Genomic DNA, 17,670 nt, shown 5'->3' with positions numbered 1-17,670 from the left:
ATCCTTGTCTGTTCATCACCTGATTGGTCGCACGGATGTCATTAACACAACATTCAGTCACAGTCAGTGCATGGAGAAGATCATCCTTTCATTCTGCCTTGAATTAAGTAAAGAAAAAAAAAAAAAAAACGGCTCTCGGACGGGAGCCGGCTCTTATCGTTCACTTAAAAGAGCCGGATCTTTGAACCGGCTCGTTCGCGACCAACACATCACTAATGTCCTCTACACATTGTAAAAAAACATATGGTAAAAATATATGTTGTTAGTACACCTCAAAACTCAATTGTACACAGTTCATTGAGCTGTCATATTTGGTTTGTTAAGGTATGCCTAGCATTACGTAGCATACTTGTTTTGCTGAGGATAGTGGAGCCAAACATGGCTGCTTAACACCTCCCTCAAACAAAAAGCCCAAAAAGACTTTTCCCATAGACTTACATTGGGAAAGAGATGTCTCTAACTCAACGGATCATTTTTTTTTTTTTTTTTTAGATGAATCTTCTTCCCAGTAAGAACACTTGAATAGCCCTGGTTTAAATCATCAGGTCCTAAAAGTTGGAAAATGCACTAATAGCTGAATCCAGAGTTATTTCCCTTCCTCCGTTCATGTGAATGATCCGGCTACTTTTCCAGTCGGAAGTCGAGGCATTTTGGCTCCATGCACCACTGAGCAACTTTCATAGGAATGGACGGGGCCCCGCCTCCAACGCTGTATCCAGTTCTCTTAATACATCCGTGGTTTGAGCCCGTCCCGGATGGCTTTGGGTAAGTTTACTCTTAGACTTAAGGTTGTGGGTCTAATTGTTGAATTTTCAGCTTTATTTTATTTCAAACAAACAACGTGCAGGTCTTAAAAATGTCAGCTTTATTTTTAAATGAAAGTAACAATATACAATATTAAACATAACGTTAAATGTTCATGAATTGTACCAGACTAAACTTAAAGCTGCAGTGGGTAGAATTGGAGCAAATATGACTAAAAAAGTTATTTTTATGAAATGGTCACTATATCCTGACAGTAGTGCATGAGACAGGTAATCTGAAAAAAATCATGTGCCTCTGTGTCCTCCGGTGCTCCTAATAGCATCTGCAAGATTTCACAGACTGGAGGAAAACAACCAATCAGAGCCGAGCTGGAGCCTGTCATTACTGAGCAGCTGTCAATCACTCGCAAACTCTGATCAAACGGTCAAACTAGGCAGCACTGATCAAATATGAATCAATATTCTGTTACTGTAATGCCTATGTCTCTCCTCAAATGTTTTCATTTTATTTTTTCAAAATGAGAAAGTTTGTGATCCGGCCGCCATGTTGAGATCAGTTGAGGAAATACCAAGCACCGCCCACTAACTGATGGAGCAAACTTTCTCATTTTACAGATAAACAGTACACTACAAGATGTTTCTGAAAACATTTGAGGCGAGAAATAGGCATTACAGTAACAGCATATTGATTCATATTTGATCAGCGCTGCCTAGTTTGACCGTTTGATCGGAGTTCACGAGTGATTGACAGCTGCCTCCGTTGAATGAACAGCCAATAGGAACGCTCTCTCTCTGAAATGACCTGTGATTGGCCAAAGTCTCCCGTCACTGGCTAGATTTTTTAAAACCTGAAAACAGAGCCATGAGGAGGTGCCAAAGTCTGTTTTTCGCTCAGAACACTTGAATTACAATATGCTGAAAGCTTATTATGGAATAGTTGCCAAATAATGGCAAAAATATTTTGCCTACTGCAGGTTTAAAGCTATTTTCATGTTCAGTCCTTTTTCAGCATTATGTTGAAGTTGTCAGATATAAGTTTAACAGTACAACAATAGGTCTTGAATAATGTTTAACTAATGTGTGACTGTAAAGAAAGTAAATAAAACTACCTATGAAATGTGCTGTCTTGCAAAAGCCATAAACGCTATGACCAGTAGATAGAGCAGGACTAAAAGAGCAGTGTTAAAAATGAGGGAGTGACCAAATTAGAGTTTGCCTACCCACTGTACTACTGAAAGTCCTCATTCGCTCACGACATTGATGCAGGCATGACTTTCCTATACGTTCCTCACCTAATACTCGTTGCAATCTTGGGTAAGTCAGCTAAGCCTTAATAAGAACGCTATGTATAAATGATAGTCAGGTTTATAATTAAAAGAATATTGTATATATTGCTGTTTGTTGAGTAATACATTTTGAGTCTTACATTTAAAGTGACAACAAGCTACTAATAATAATCATTAATATTGTGTTTTGATAAAAAAGTCATGATACTAACTTGTAACAGATGTGTTATGTAGCTGAGTAACCTGTAACTGATGGTGAATATACACAATGCATTTGAACGCACATCTATAGAATAAGTGTCTGCTGTTTTTTTTTGTCAGGAATTCACAGTCAAATTGTGACAGTGAGGAAAGTGTCAGTCAAGGCTGGAGGCTCCATCTCCATCCCATGTCTCTATGAGCCGGACTACACAGACCATGTGAAATACCTGTGTAAAGGAAAATGGCGGCTCAGCTGCTCAGATGTAGTTAACACAGACAAGCCACATAACTCAGGAAAGCTTTCAATCTCTGATGACACAAACCAAACAATATTCACTGTGACGATAAAAGATCCGACGGATGACGGCTCTAAATACTGGTGTGCTGTGAAGATTGATAGATGGCTAGATGTCAAAGAGGAGTTTAAACTGTCGGTCACCAGAGGTAAGAGACCTTAAAGCATCTTTAAGCACATTTCAAATCCTTTATGAAATGTGAACACTTCAGAGGAAAAACACTGTCATTGTTTGCTATTTTTTTTTTCATTGCCCACAATTTTCTTTTGAATTAGTTTTCCATTAAGGTACGCCCAGTCTCTATGTGTATCATCAGGAGATTACAGGATTTAAAGGAGATAATATAACCATCAATTGTCACAGATTCAAGTCAAGATGTCAGATTCTCACTTACATGTCTCAGATAATAAAATCAGACAGTGCCTCATTTTGTATAGTGCTTTTTTTCAAGGTACGCCAAGTCTGTACGTGGACAAACAGAAAGTTGCCGCATTTGAAGGAGGAAGTGTGACAGTTGGTTGCCGCCATGAATATGCAGATGTAACTAATTGGTGCAGGCTGGGCGGCTCCTGTGTGGCCGGTCTGAACGGATCTATAGATGGGACAAAAGTGACCATCAATGCAAGTGTCCCCAATGTTTTCACCGTGACTATGAGTGAACTGAGGATGGAGAGCGGCGGCTGGTATTGGTGTGACAACGGAGACTTTCAGATGCCAGTACATATAACTGTTACTACTACTACTACTACTACTACTACTACTACTACTACTACTACTACTACTACTACTACTACAATGAGCCCCAATACAGCAAGTAAGATACTAACCAGTTTCTATTTTCATAAATTAGCAACCTATTATGAAAATGAAGCCAATGCATGGACACAACAAAGGAAACACAAATCAAACCCTGAAACAATATGAGGGGTGGAAGTATCAAAAATGAATTGATAAAAATGGAGGTGATGAAAATGCTTGCGAATTGAAAAATGGGGCCATAAAAATGGATGTGAAATGAAAATCGGAGCGGTATATTATCAAGTGATTTGATTAATTTAAAGCCAATTTGACTAAAACAGTCGTGATATGATGAAAACAGAGCCAGGTTTCATCATTTCCCCCATCTTACAATCACAATTCACAACACAAAATTGCCATTTATCATTTAAGGAATTTGGCCTCATGGGTGGAAGTAACAAAAAATAATTGAAGAAAAGGGAAGTGATGAAAACGCTTAAGAATTAATAATGAAAGTGATGAAAATGTAGGTCAACTGAAAAAATAGTGATAAATTGTCAAATGATTTAATAAACTTTATTGACATTTCATTTGAAACAGTGTTGCTCTGATAATCAACTGTTGACCATTCATCATTTACAACACACATTTATGGTTTACAGCACGCAATTTTTATTACTTACCGCCCAAAATGTCAATCAACAACCATGCCCACTGACAGAAAAGGTCGAGAGTAGAGCGGTTCGCTGAGTGGGTGTATTCTTCTTCTTTTTTTTGATAGGGCAGAAGTAACAAAAATTGCGTGCTGTAAACCATAAATGTCAGTTGGGTGTAGTAAATGATTAATGGTTGACACTTGATTATCAGAGCAACACTCTTTCAAATAAAATGTCAATCCAGTTTATCAAATCAACTGACAATTTATCCCTATTTTTCAATTCACATGCAGTACATTTGTATCACTTCCATTATTCATTTGCATGCATTTTCACTACTTCCCTTTTCTTCAGTTATTTTTTGTTACTTCCACCCTTGAGGCCACTTTCCTTAAACCTGCAGTAGGCAGAATATTTTTGGCATCGTTGGGCAAACCTCACCTAATTTTTGTTACTTCCACCACTCATAAAATAATGTCTGTTAATCTTGCAGAATAGAAAATGTTCATATAATTTACCTTGAAAATCTGGGTAATTACAGTGCAGTGTAATAATCCACAATATACAATGTAACAATACAGATATTATCTACAGTGTGGAATAACATGCATTTTTGCATTTATTTACTCAGACTTTACAGAGACACCTCCAAACACTACCCAGCATTCCTCCCTGTTTACGAGCGCACAGCCACATACAGCTCAGTCCACCAACTCCACCATAAACGGGACAGGTGGAGAGAACCTGCAAGGACAACACAAGAGGTCTGATCTGATTTATAACTTTTTTTCTGCATATCATCCGTTTCCCGCCCTTTGTGTTTCCTAATACAGTGCAACTGATATGCTGTACAATGTTTTCAAAACACAAAATCACATATTTGAGCATGGATGTTCATTTTTGTTTCTTTATCATTCATTTTGGAGCATAGATTGTTTTATTGCATGTAGTAAAGCACATTTCTAAGTAAGACAAGATGAAATGTTGTTTTACTTCATGTTTTAGCGGAAAAAAAGGATGTATGCATAGGCCGATTTCAGACATTACCCCCTTTTTTTAGTTAAATGTACCTCTGATCTGCATTTCTCTTCTAGTTCCACCATGGTGGCGATTCTCACCCCCATCCTCGTCTTACTGCTGTTGATGGTTCTCGCTGCCTTTATTGGATATAGGATAAGACGTAGTAAGTCTGTTGTAATCTCTGCTGAAACAATTTCAGGAATGACATTTCTGTTATTTTAAAATATCTTCCTAAAAAATGAATGTGTTTTAGGTAAGACCAAGCCTGAGGGGTCTGACATCACTGTGGTAAGATATAAAACATTATCATTATATATTTTAAAGCGGCAGTAGGCAGAATGTTTCTGGCATCGTGGGGCAAAAAAATCCATAATAAGCTTTCAGCATATTGTAATTCAAGTGTTCTGAGAGAAAACTAGACTTCTGCACCTCCTCATGGCTCTGTTTTCAGGCTTTAGAAAATCTAGCCTGTTACGGGAGACTTTTGACAATCACAGGTCGTTTCAGAGAGAGAACATTCCTATTGGCTGTTCACTCAACGGAGGCAGCTGTCAATCACCTGCGAACTCCCATCAACCAGTCAAACTAGGCAGCGCTGATCAAATATGAATTAATATGCTGTTACTGTAATGCCTATTTCTCGCCTTAAATGTTTTCAGAAACATCATGTAGTGTACTGTTTAGCTGTAAAATGAGAAAGTTTGCTCTGGCTGGTGGGCGGTGCTTGGTATTTCCTCAACTGATCCCAACATGGCTGCCGAACACAAACTTTAGCATTAAGCATTTAGCATTACTGTAACAGAATATTGATTCATATTTCATCCACAGGGCTCACAAATTGGGGGTGATCCTGATGTGAACTACGCTACCATTGTTCATAAGCAACACGCAGCAGCCCAGCAGAAGGTAAACCAGACAAGAACATCTAATTAGAGCAGGAACTGAAAACACATTTGCCTGTATACACTTTTCTTTCCCTGACGTTGTATCCCTCTGACTGTGGGCGGTGGGCGGTGCTTGGTATTCCTCAACTGATCTCAACATGGCTGCCGAACACTAACTTTCTCATTTTACAGCTAAACAGTAAACTACAAGATGTTTCTGAAAACATTTGAGGCGAGAAATAGGCATTACAGTAACAGCATATTGATTCATATTTGATCAGCACTGCCTAGATTGACCATTTGATCAGAGTCCGTCAGTGATTGCCAGCTGCTCAGAGACGGGAGGCTCCAGCTCTGCTCTGATTGGTTGTTTTCCTTCTATCTGTGACATTTTGCAGATGCCATTAGGAGCACCGGAGGACACAGTGGCACATGATTTTTTTCAGATTACCTGTCTCATGCACTACTGTCAGGATATAGTGACCATTTTATAAAAATAACTTTTTTTAATCATATTTTACTCCAATCTTGCCTACTGCTGCTTTAAACCTTGATCAAATTAATTGACAACGTATTTTTACAAACCAGAACAATAATTTAGATTCAACAGTAGCCTTTCATTGTTCTCAAACATTTAAATAATTATTCAAATTAAACAAATGAAACGGCAATGGAAATTCCCTTCTGTACTACTCTGCTGCACTGTCACACACTATGTAAAGTAGGATAAACACGGGCATTGGGTGAAAAACAACAGCAACTTTTAAACCCAAAGAGGAAATCACATACAGTATACTGTATATGAATGCTCTTCACATAAGTAAAGCTCCAGATCATATACATAGAAGTAGGTTTACTTACATTTAAGGCGGGTTTGGAAGGGATTACTGTCAGTCTTGTTAGAGATACTGTACCTACGGTTAATCAGTATTCAACCTAATACAGACATACACTCCATAATGACAAAGTAGTCCAGTTATATTCAAATTAACCAAAGAATTGTGCAGTTAGACAGCAAATGATCGTAACTTAAAACTTGTCTATGATTCAAATTTATCCACAGGGCTCACCAGTTGGGAGTGATCCTGATGTGAACTACGCTACCATTGTTCTTAAGAAGCACGCAGCGGCCCAGCAGAAGGTAAACCAGACAAGAACATCTAATTAGAGCACTAACTGAAAACACATTCACCTGTATACACTTGTTTGTCTTTCTCTGACATTGTATCCCTCTGACTGTGAATCTCATCCAGCAGAACAAAACCCCAGAAGAGAGTGTGACATACAGTACCATTGTAATGAAGGAAGGTGTGCCACAAACAGTATGTGATTCATTTCAAATTCATATAGGCATCTCAATACGTCAGCTGTTATTAACTCAAGCGGATTAGTATTGTGGTTATGATTATCCATAATTATTAAGCATTCTCTTCTCTGTGCTTGTTTTCTCTCTACAGACTGAACCAGTCGATGTTGGTGTGATCTACAGCACAATAAGTGCTAATTAGCAGAAAAGACGGGAGGACAAAATAATCCTGCAAATATGGCAACACTGATGATGTAGTTACATAAACATAAAGTTTATCAAATAATGTTGAAAAATTAGATGAAAATGTTCTTTTTTTCCCCACATGCTCATGTTTAAATGTCAAGAATTCAGGAGGGCAAGAGTGGCACAGTGGTGCTGTGTTAAAGGTGCAGTGTGTAGGATCTGGCACCATCTAGCGGTGAGGTTGCAGAGTTCAGCCAACTGAAACTTCTCCTGTGTGCAAAGCATGTAGGAGAACTTAATGTAAATAGCTTTTAAATGTATAACGGATGACTAGATTACACCTATTATGGCGTGTATGACTAGTTCAACCTTCTTTCAGCTGCGTCCCCGTCTCCGGCGGTGTGAAACGGACTCAAGAGGAAGTTAAAAAATAAGTATGAAAATATAATTCAAAGCGGTAAACACCCCCAGCCTACAGCCAGCTGTCCTTCCTGAATTTTTCAATTTAAACTGTGTTGTTTTTAGCCTGGATTATGACTTAGACTTCTTCATATGTGTGTAATATTACCATACGATCACTGCACTGAGCTCTGATTGGTCAGCAGGCGGTGCTTTCATACGAGTTGATCTCTTATCTGGAACATAATCTGCTACGGAGCAGTTTAGCTGTTCAGCATAAGTTACCATGGCGATCTACCCCGGTAAGACGTGATCCACCTTCGTAGGACGGAAAACCTAGGGTTAACCCTGAAGTTACCTTGCTAACCCCAAATCCTGCTTCGTCGTTCAGGCCTCAGAGGCCACTGAAATTGACCAAATTCATGCAGTGGCTTTGTGAGTAACTTACTCTATTGTCTCTTGGTGCAGCTTCTCCAACCACCGAGTTCACATCTTGTCATTGAAGATTACCTTGAGGACCTTTATTCGTTTTCATTCCTCATCATCCTCCACACACTGGCTTTAACAAGATCCTGTATGCTACTATATCTGATTATCTAACTTGTATAAATCTTCAGTACATCTGGTGTTCGATCCAGTAGGTGTGGTATAATATTGGGCACATTAAGAAATGGCAGACTCAATTACTGTAAGAAAGAAATGACAAAATTGTGTATTGATTCTCATAACAATGTGTTTCCTTCATTATTGTGCAAATAAAGACTGAAAATGTTAAAATATGCATCATAGCTATATTATTTATACCTCAAGCATTTTATTGATGTAAAGCACTTTACTCAGGTTTCATATACGCGCATACTCAAAGCACAATGTAGGTGTATAATTATGTGCTCCGTCATCAAACCAAATTACCGTAACTGCCTTAAAAAGAAGAGGAAAAGAGATTTTATCAGTTGTAATTGCAGCATTAGGAAAATGAGGAAGTAGTCTGTCATTTGTATGTCAGTGCGTCGGCCCATGTTGTTTTGTCTGACTGAGTCTGCTCACTCACCGACATGGCTCTTCATCTCAGAGTTCTTCTCCTCATCACCGGACTCACAGGTCAGTCACACGGTCACTCTATGCGTACAGATGCTTTGTCTTATGCTTGAGCTGGTTATGTCAGATTATGATGAAATAAGTAATTAATTACACAATTCTGTAATTCTTTAAATGATACTCAGATGAGTAATACACCAATTTCTCTCCAAATTATATGGAATTTTGAGACAATTGGGTATAATAAAAATAATGTTAGCTATATATACAATTAAATTGCTGTATTTCTCTGTATTACTCTTGTTGCAGGAATTCACTGCATAACAACAGTCAGTAAAGTGTCAGTGAAGGCCAGAGATTCAATCTCCATCCCATGTCTCTATGCCTCACAGCACATGAACCATGTGAAATACTTGTGTAAAGGATATTATTGGTCCTCCTGCTCATATGCAGTTAAAACAAACCAACGAAATTCAGGAAGGTTTTCAATCTCTGATGACAAAAGCAGAGGAATCTTCACTGTGACTATAAAAGATGTGACGGATAAAGACACTGCTGATTACTGGTGTGCTGTGGAGATTGATGGAGGGTCAGATGTCGGAGAGAAGTTTCACCTGTCGGTCACCAAAGGTAAGAGACCTTAAAGCATCTTTAAGCACATTTCAAATCCTTTATGAAAGTTTGACAGTTCAGAGAAAAAACACTGTCATTGTTTGCTATTTTTTTTTCATTGCTCACAATTTTCTTTTGAATTTGTTTTCCCTTAAGGTACGCCCAGTCTCTATGTGGATCATCAGGAGATTACAGGATTTAAAGTAGATAATATAACCATCAATTGTCACTATCGTTACTCTGGAGAAATTGCATGGTGCAGGCTTGGCAGCTCCTGTGTGACGACATCATCTGGATCAATAGATGGAACAAGAGGGACCATCAGTAGGAGTGTACCCAATGTTTTCACTGTGACTATGAGTGGACTGAGGACAGAGAGCAGTGGCTGGTATTGGTGTGCTAAAGGAGATTTACAGATGCCAGTACATGTAACTGTTATTGAGCAACTTACCACTGGTAAGTACCACAAGAATATTTGTAGTATTTGTAAATGATTTGATTGAACATAGGAGAGATATCAGGAATACATTTTGTAATTTCATTGTGCTGGATTGTTTTGGATTATAGCCTCTTACAGCAACAAGCCATTTAACCACCTTATCACTCACTCCTGAGGCTGTGATTGTCAACCCTGTTTTTGCAGATAGAGCACCTACCACAGTTCAGAGTGAACAGCGCCGGTCAGAAGGCTTTGAATTAAAATACAGTATTTAGAAAACTTTAGCCATTTTTTGATAAAATAAAACAATTGTTGTGAAGGAAAATCTATACATATTTGTATGTATTATATGATGAATTGGACTGATTGGTTATAACTAGGGCTGTTAAAGTTAATGTGTTAACGGAAATTTGTTTAAAAGTCACAAATTTTTTTGATGCAACTTATGATTTTTAGGTTGTAGTGGGCTCAGCTTTAAAGCTAGCTTGTCAGGAAGGAGGTTAAATAATGTTCCAAACTTGAATTACAATATGCTGAAAGCTTATTATGGAATCGTTGCCCAATAATGCCAAAAATATTTTGCCTACTGCAGGTTTAAAGTTATTTTCATGTTCAGTCCTTTTTCAGCATTATGTTGAAGTTGTCAGATATAAGTTTAACAGTACAACAATAGGTCTTGAATAATGTTTAACTAATGTGTGACTGTAAACAAAGTAAATAAAACTACCTATGAAATGTACTGTCTTGCAAAACAAACAATTCGTTGTTTCAAAGCCATAAACGCTATGACTAGTAGATAGAGCAGGACTAAAAGAGCAGTGTTAAAAATGAGGAAGTGACCAAATTAGAATTTGCCTTCCCACTGTACTACTGAAAGTCCTCATTCACTCACGACATTGATGCAGGCATGACTTTCCTATACGTTCCTCACCTAATACTCGTTGCAATCTTGGGGAAGTCAGCTAAGCCTTGCATGAACGCTATGCATAAATGATGGTCAGGTTTGTAATTAAAAGAATATTGTATATATTGCTGTTTGTTGAGTAATACAGTTTGAGTCTTACATTTAAAGTGACCACAAGCTACTAATATTAATCATTAATATTGTGTTTTGATAAAAAGTCATCATACTAATTTGTAACAGATGTGTTATGTAGCTGAGTAACCTGTAACTGATGGTGAATAATACACAATGCATTTGAACGCACCACTATAAAATCAGTGTCTGCTGTTTTTTTTTGTCAGGAATTGACAGTCAAATTGTGACAGTGAGGAGAGTGTCAGTCAATCATGGAGGCTCCATCTCCATCCCATGTCTCTATGACCCGCGCTACACAGACCATGTGAAATACCTGTGTAAAGGATATTGGTGGCCCGGATGCTCAGATGTAGTTAACACAAGCCAGTCACATAATTCAGGAAAGTTTTCAATCTCTGATGACACAAACCAAACAATATTCACTGTGACTGTTAATGATCCGACGGATGACGGCTCTGAATACTGGTGTGCTGTGAAGATTGATGAAGGGTCAGATGTCAAAGAGTATTTTCACCTGTCGGTCACCAGAGGTAAGAGACATTAAAGCATCTTTAAGCACATTTCAAATCCTTTATGAAATGTTAACACTTCAGAGGAAAAACACTGTCATTGTTTGCTTTTTTTTTTTCATTGCCCACAATTTTCTTTTGAATTTGTTTTCCATTAAGGTACGCCCGGTCTCTATGTGTATCATCCATCAGGAGATTACAGGATTTAAAGGAGATAATATAACCATCAATTGTCACAGATTCAAGTCAAGATGTCAGATTCTCACTTACATGTCTCAGATAATAAAATCAGACAGTGCCTCATTTTGTATTGTGCTTTTTTTCAAGGTATTCCAAGTCTGTACATGGACAAACAGGAAATCGCAGCATTTGAAGGAGGAAGTGTGACTGTTGTGTGCCGCTATGAATATGCAGATGTAACTGAGTGGTGCAGGCTGGGCGGCTCCTGTGTGGCCAGTCTGAACGGATCTATAGATGGGACAAAAGTGACCATCAATGCAAGTGTCCCCGGTGTTTTCACCGTGACTATGAGTGAACTGAGGATGGAGAGCGGCGGCTGGTATTGGTGTGACAACGGAGACTTTCAGATGCCAGTACATATAACTGTTACTACTACTACTACTACAATGAGCCCCAATACAGCAAGTAAGATACTAACCAGTTTCTATTTTCATAAATTAGCAACCTATTATAAAAATGAAGCCAGTGCGTGGCCAGTGATTTGATTAATTTAAAGCCAATTTTACTAAAACAGTCGTGATATGATGAAAACAGAGCCATGTTTCATCATTTCCCCCATCTTACAATCACCATTCACAACACAAAATTGCCATTTATCATTTAAGGAATGTGTGGAAGTAACTGAATAATTGAAGAAAAGGGAAGTGATGAAAACGCTTAAAAATTAATAATGAAAGTGATGAAAATGTAGGTTAAATGATTTAATAAACTTTATTGACATTTTATTTGAAACAGTGTTGCTCTGATAATCAATTGTTGACCATTCATCATTTACAACACACATTTATGGTTTACAGCACGCAATTTCTGTTACTTACTGCCCAAAATGTCAATCAAAAACCATGCCCACTGACAAAAAAGGTCGAGAGTAGAGCGGTTCGCTGAGTGGGTGTATTCTTCTTCTTTTTTTGATAGGGCAGAAGTAACAAAAAAATTGCGTGCTGTAATTACATTTTTATCACTTCCATTATTAATTTGAACGCATTTTCACCACTTCCCTTTTCTTCAGTTATTTTTTGTTACTTCCACCCCTGAGGCCACTTTCCTTAAACCTGCAGTAGGAAGAATATTTTTGGCATCGTTGGGCAAACCTCACCTAATTTTTGTTACTTCCACCACTCATAAAATAATGCCTGTTAATCTTGCAGAATAAAAAATGTTCATTTAATTTACCTTGAAAATCTGGGTAATTACAGTATAGTGTAATAATCCACAATATACAATGTAACAATACAGATGTTATCTACAGTGTGGAATAACATGCATTTTTGCATTTATTTACTCAGACTTTACAGAGACACCTCCAAACACTACCCAGCATTCCTCCCCGTTTACGAGTGCACAGCCACATACAGCACAGCCCACCAACTCCACCATAAACGGGACAGGTGGAGAGAACCTGCAAGGACAACACAAGAGGTCTAATCTGATTTATAACTTTTTTTCTGCATATCATCCGTTTCCCGCCCTTTGTGTTTCCTAATACAGTGCAACTGATATGCTGTACAATGTTTTCAAAACACAAAATCACATATTTGAGCATGGAAGTTCATTTTTGTTTCTTTATCATTCATTTTGGAGCATAGATTGTTTTATTGCATGTAGTAAAGCACATTTCTAAGTAAGACAAGATGAAATGTTGTTGTACTTCATGTTTTAAGCGAAAAAAAAGGATGTATGCATAGGCCGATTTCAGACATTACCCCCTTTTTTTTGTTAAATATACCTCTGATCTGCATTTCTCTTCTAGTTCTACCATGGTGGCGATTCTCACCCCCACCCTCGTCTTACTGCTGTTGATGGTTCTCGCTGCCTTTATTGGATATAGGATAAGACGTAGTAAGTGTGTTGTAATCTCTGCTGAAACAATTTCAGGAATGACATTTCTGTTATTTTAAAATATCTTCCTAAAAAATGAATGTGTTTTAGGTAAGACCAAGCCTGAGGGGTCTGACATCACTGCGGTAAGATATAAAACATTATCTTGATATTTTAAAGCGGCAGTAGGCAGAATGTTTCTGGCATCGTGGGGCAAAAAAATCCATAATAAGCTTTCAGCATATTGTAATTCAAGTGTTCTGAGAGAAAACTAGACTTCTGCACCTCCTCATGGCTCTGTTTTCAGGCTTTAGAACATCTAGCCTGTTACGGGAGACTTTTGACAATCACAGGTCGTTTCAGAGAGAGAACATTCTTATTGTCTGTTCACTCAACGGAGGCAGCTGTCAATCACCTGCGAACTCCCATCAACCAGTCAAACTAGGCAGCGCTGATCAAATATGAATTAATATGCTGTTACTGTAATGCCTATTTCTCGCCTTAAATGTTTTCAGAAACATCATGTAGTGTACTGTTTAGCTGTAAAATGAGAAAGTTTGCTCTGGCCGGTGGGCGGTGCTTGGTATTTCCTCAACTGATCCCAACATGGCTGCCGAACACAAACTTTAGCATTAAGCATTTAGCATTACTGTAACAGAATATTGATTCATATTTCATCCACAGGGCTCACAAATTGGGAGTGATCCTGATGTGAACTACGCTACCATTGTTCATAAGCAACACGCAGCAGCCAAGCAGAAGGTAAACCAGACAAGAACATCTAATTAGAGCAGGAACTGAAAACACATTTGCCTGTATACACTTTTCTTTCCCTGACGTTGTATCCCTCTGACTGTGGGCGGTGGGCGGTGCTTGGTATTCCTCAACTGATCTCAACATGGCTGCCGAACACTAACTTTCTCATTTTACAGCTAAACAGTAAACTACAAGATGTTTCTGAAAACATTTGAGGCGAGAAATAGGCATTACAGTAACAGCATATTGATTCATATTTGATCAGCACTGCCTAGATTGACCATTTGATCAGAGTCCGTGAGTGATTGCCAGCTGCTCAGAGACGGGAGGCTCCAGCTCTGCTCTGATTGGTTGTTTTCCTTCTATCTGTGACATTTTGCAGATGCCATTAGGAGCACCGGAGGACACAGTGGCACATGATTTTTTTCAGATTACCTGTCTCATGCACTACTGTCAGGATATAGTGACCATTTTATAAAAATAACTTTTTTTAATCATATTTTACTCCAATCTTGCCTACTGCTGCTTTAAACCTTGATCAAATTAATTGACAACGTATTTTTACAAACCAGAACAATAATTTAGATTCAACAGTAGCCTTTCATTGTTCTCAAACATTTAAATAATTATTCAAATTAAACAAATGAAACGGCAATGGAAATTCCCTTCTGTACTACTCTACTGCACTGTCACACACTATGTAAAGTAGGATAAACACGGGCATTGGGTGAAAAACAACAGCAACTTTTAAACCCAAAGAGGAAATCACATACAGTATACTGTATATGAATGCTCTTCACATAAGTAAAGCTCCAGATCATATACATAGAAGTAGGTTTACTTACATTTAAGGCGGGTTTGGAAGGGATTACTGTCAGTCTTGTTAGAGATACTGTACCTACGGTTAATCAGTATTCAACCTAATACAGACATACACTCCATAATGACAAACCAGTCCAGTTATATTCAAATTAACCAAACAATTGTGCAGTTAGACAGCAAATGATCGTAACTTAAAACTTGTCTATGATTCAAATTCATCCACAGGGCTCACCAGTTGGGAGTGATCCTGATGTGAACTACGCTACCATTGTTCTTAAGCAGCACACAGCAGCCCAGCAGAAGGTAAACCAGACAAGAACATCTAATTAGAGCACTAACTGAAAACACATTCACCTGTATACACTTGTTTGTCTTTCTCTGACATTGTATCCCTCTGACTGTGAATCTCATCCAGCAGAACAAAACCCCAGAAGAGAGTGTGACATACAGTACCATTGTAATGAAGGATAGTGTGCCACAAACAGTACGTGATTCATTTCAAATTCATATAGGCATCTCAATACGTCAGCTGTTATTAACTCAAGCGGATTAGTATTGTGGTTATGATTATCCATAATTATTAAGCATTCTCTTCTCTGTGCTTGTTTTCTCTCTACAGACTGAACCAGTCGATGGAAGTGTGATCTACAGCACAATAAATGCTAATTAGCAGAAAAGACGGGAGGACAAAATAATCCTGCAAATATGGCAACACTGATGAAGTAGTTACATAAACATAAAGTTTATCAAATAATGTTGAAAAATTAGATGAAAATGTTCTTTTTTTCTCACATGCTCATGTTTAAATGTCAAGAATTCAGGAGGGCAAGAGTGGCACAGTGGTGCTGTGTTAAAGGTGCAGTGTGTAGGATCTGGCACCATCTAGCGGTGAGGTTGCAGAGTTCAGCCAACTGAAACTTCTCCTGTGTGCAAAGCATGTAGGAGAACTTAATGTAAATAGCTTTTAAATGTATAACGGATGACTAGATTACACCTATTATGGCGTGTATGACTAGTTCAACCTTCTTTCAGCTGCTTCCCCGTCTCCGGCGGTGTGAAACGGACTCAAGAGGAAGTTAAAAAATAAGTATGAAAATATAATTCAAAGCGGTAAACACCCCCAGCCTACAGCCAGCTGTCCTTCCTGTATTTGTCAGTTTAAACTGTGTTGTTTTTAGCCTGGATTATGACTTAAACTTCTTCATATGTGTGTAATATTACCATACGATCACTGCACTGAGCTCTGATTGGTCAGCAGGCGGTGCTTTCATACGAGTTGATCTCTTATCTGGAACATAATCTGCTACGAAGCAGGTTAGCTGTTCAGCATAAGTTACCATGGCGATCTACCCCGGTAAGACGTGATCCACCTTCGTAGGACGGAAAACCTAGGGTTAACCCTGAAGTTACCTCGATAACCCCAAATCCTGCTTCGTCGTTCAGGCCTCAGAGGCCACTGAAATTGACCAAATTCATGCAGTGGCTTTGTGAGTAACTTACTCTATTGTCTCTTGGTGCAGCTTCTCCAACCACCGAGTTCACATCTTGTCATTGAAGATTACCTTGAGGACCTTTATTCGTTTTCATTCCTCATCTTCCTCCACACACTGGCTTTAACAAGATCCTGTATGCTACTATATCTGATTATCTAACTTGTATAAATCTTCAGTACATCTGGTGTTCGATCCAGTAGGTGTGGTATAATATTGGGCACATTAAGAAATGGTAGACTCAATTACTGTAAGAAAGAAATGACAAAATTGTGTATTGATTCTCATAACAATGTGTTTCCTTCATTATTGTGCAAATAAAGACTGAAAATGTTAAAATATGCATCATAGCTATATTATTTATGCCTCAAGCATTTTATTGATGTAAAGCACTTTACTCAGGTTTCATATACGCGCATACTCAAAGCACAATGTAGGTGTATAATTATGTGCTCCGTCATCAAACCAAATTACCGTAACTGCCTTAAAAGGAAGAGGAAAAGAGATTTTAACAGTTGCAATTGCAGCATTAGGAAAATGAGGAAGTAGTCTGTCATTAGTCTGTCAGTGCGTCGGCCCATGTTGTTTTGTCTGACTGACTCTGCTCACTCACCGACATGGCTCTTCATCTCAGAGTTCTTCTCCTCATCACCGGACTCACAGGTCACTCACACGGTCACTTAATGCGTACAGATGCTTTGTCTTATGCTTGAGCTGGTTATGTCAGATTATGATGAAATAAGTAATTAATTACACAATTCTGTAATTCTTTAAATGATACTCAGATGAGTAATACACCAATTTGTCTCCAAATTATATGGAACCTGTGTTTGAGCCAAGCCCCCAGGAAGAGCGCCGGTCGTTGATCCCAATGTTCGTAGTGGCCAAACGGTGGTACTACAACTTCTGATTCCGTCACTTGATGCCATTAGGCCCAAAAATACTTTTTCCCATAGACTTACATTGGGAAAGAGATGTCTGTAACTCAGCGTATATATTTTTTTTTGTTGAGGTGAATCAACTTCCCAGTATGAACACTTGAATAAACCTTATTTAAATCATCAGGTCCTAAAAGTTGGAAAATGCACTAATAGTTAAATCCAGAATTATTTCCCTTCCGCTGTTCATGTGAATGATCCGGCTACTTTTCCAGTCATTTTGGCTCCAGGCG

General features: G+C 38.3%; 1 protein-coding gene across 1 annotated transcript; it reads left to right on the top strand.

Annotated features, from left to right (window-relative positions):
- Nucleotides 1–9,626: 9,626 nt before the first annotated feature.
- LOC141773891 (polymeric immunoglobulin receptor-like) lies at nt 9,627–16,841 on the top strand. The gene is made up of 10 exons (XM_074646041.1): nt 9,627–9,842; nt 11,071–11,394; nt 11,701–12,018; nt 12,900–13,032; nt 13,364–13,452; nt 13,543–13,577; nt 14,116–14,193; nt 15,235–15,312; nt 15,428–15,493; nt 15,629–16,841. Exons 1-10 carry the CDS (start codon nt 9,743–9,745, stop codon nt 15,677–15,679), a joined length of 1,272 nt encoding a protein of 423 aa, XP_074502142.1. The 5' UTR covers nt 9,627–9,742; the 3' UTR covers nt 15,680–16,841.
- Nucleotides 16,842–17,670: the final 829 nt, after the last annotated feature.

This window comes from Sebastes fasciatus, chromosome 9 (assembly GCF_043250625.1).
Source record: "Sebastes fasciatus isolate fSebFas1 chromosome 9, fSebFas1.pri, whole genome shotgun sequence".
In the NCBI taxonomy this organism is placed as follows: domain Eukaryota; kingdom Metazoa; phylum Chordata; class Actinopteri; order Perciformes; family Sebastidae; genus Sebastes; species Sebastes fasciatus.
Note: the sequence above shows the minus strand (reverse complement) of the source record. Positions and strands in the feature narration are given on the sequence as shown.

Bases quoted from the DNA above. Each gene is read 5' to 3' on its own strand.
- LOC141773891 (XM_074646041.1), top strand. From the start codon at position 9,743: ATGAGTGGACTGAGGACAGAGAGCAGTGGCTGGTATTGGTGTGCTAAA. The intron at 9,843-11,070 runs GTAAGTACCACA...TTTTTTTGTCAG, and splicing joins TATTGAGCAACTTACCACTG to GAATTGACAGTCAAATTGTG. The intron at 13,578-14,115 runs GTAAGATATAAA...TTTCATCCACAG, and splicing joins AGGGGTCTGACATCACTGCG to GGCTCACAAATTGGGAGTGA.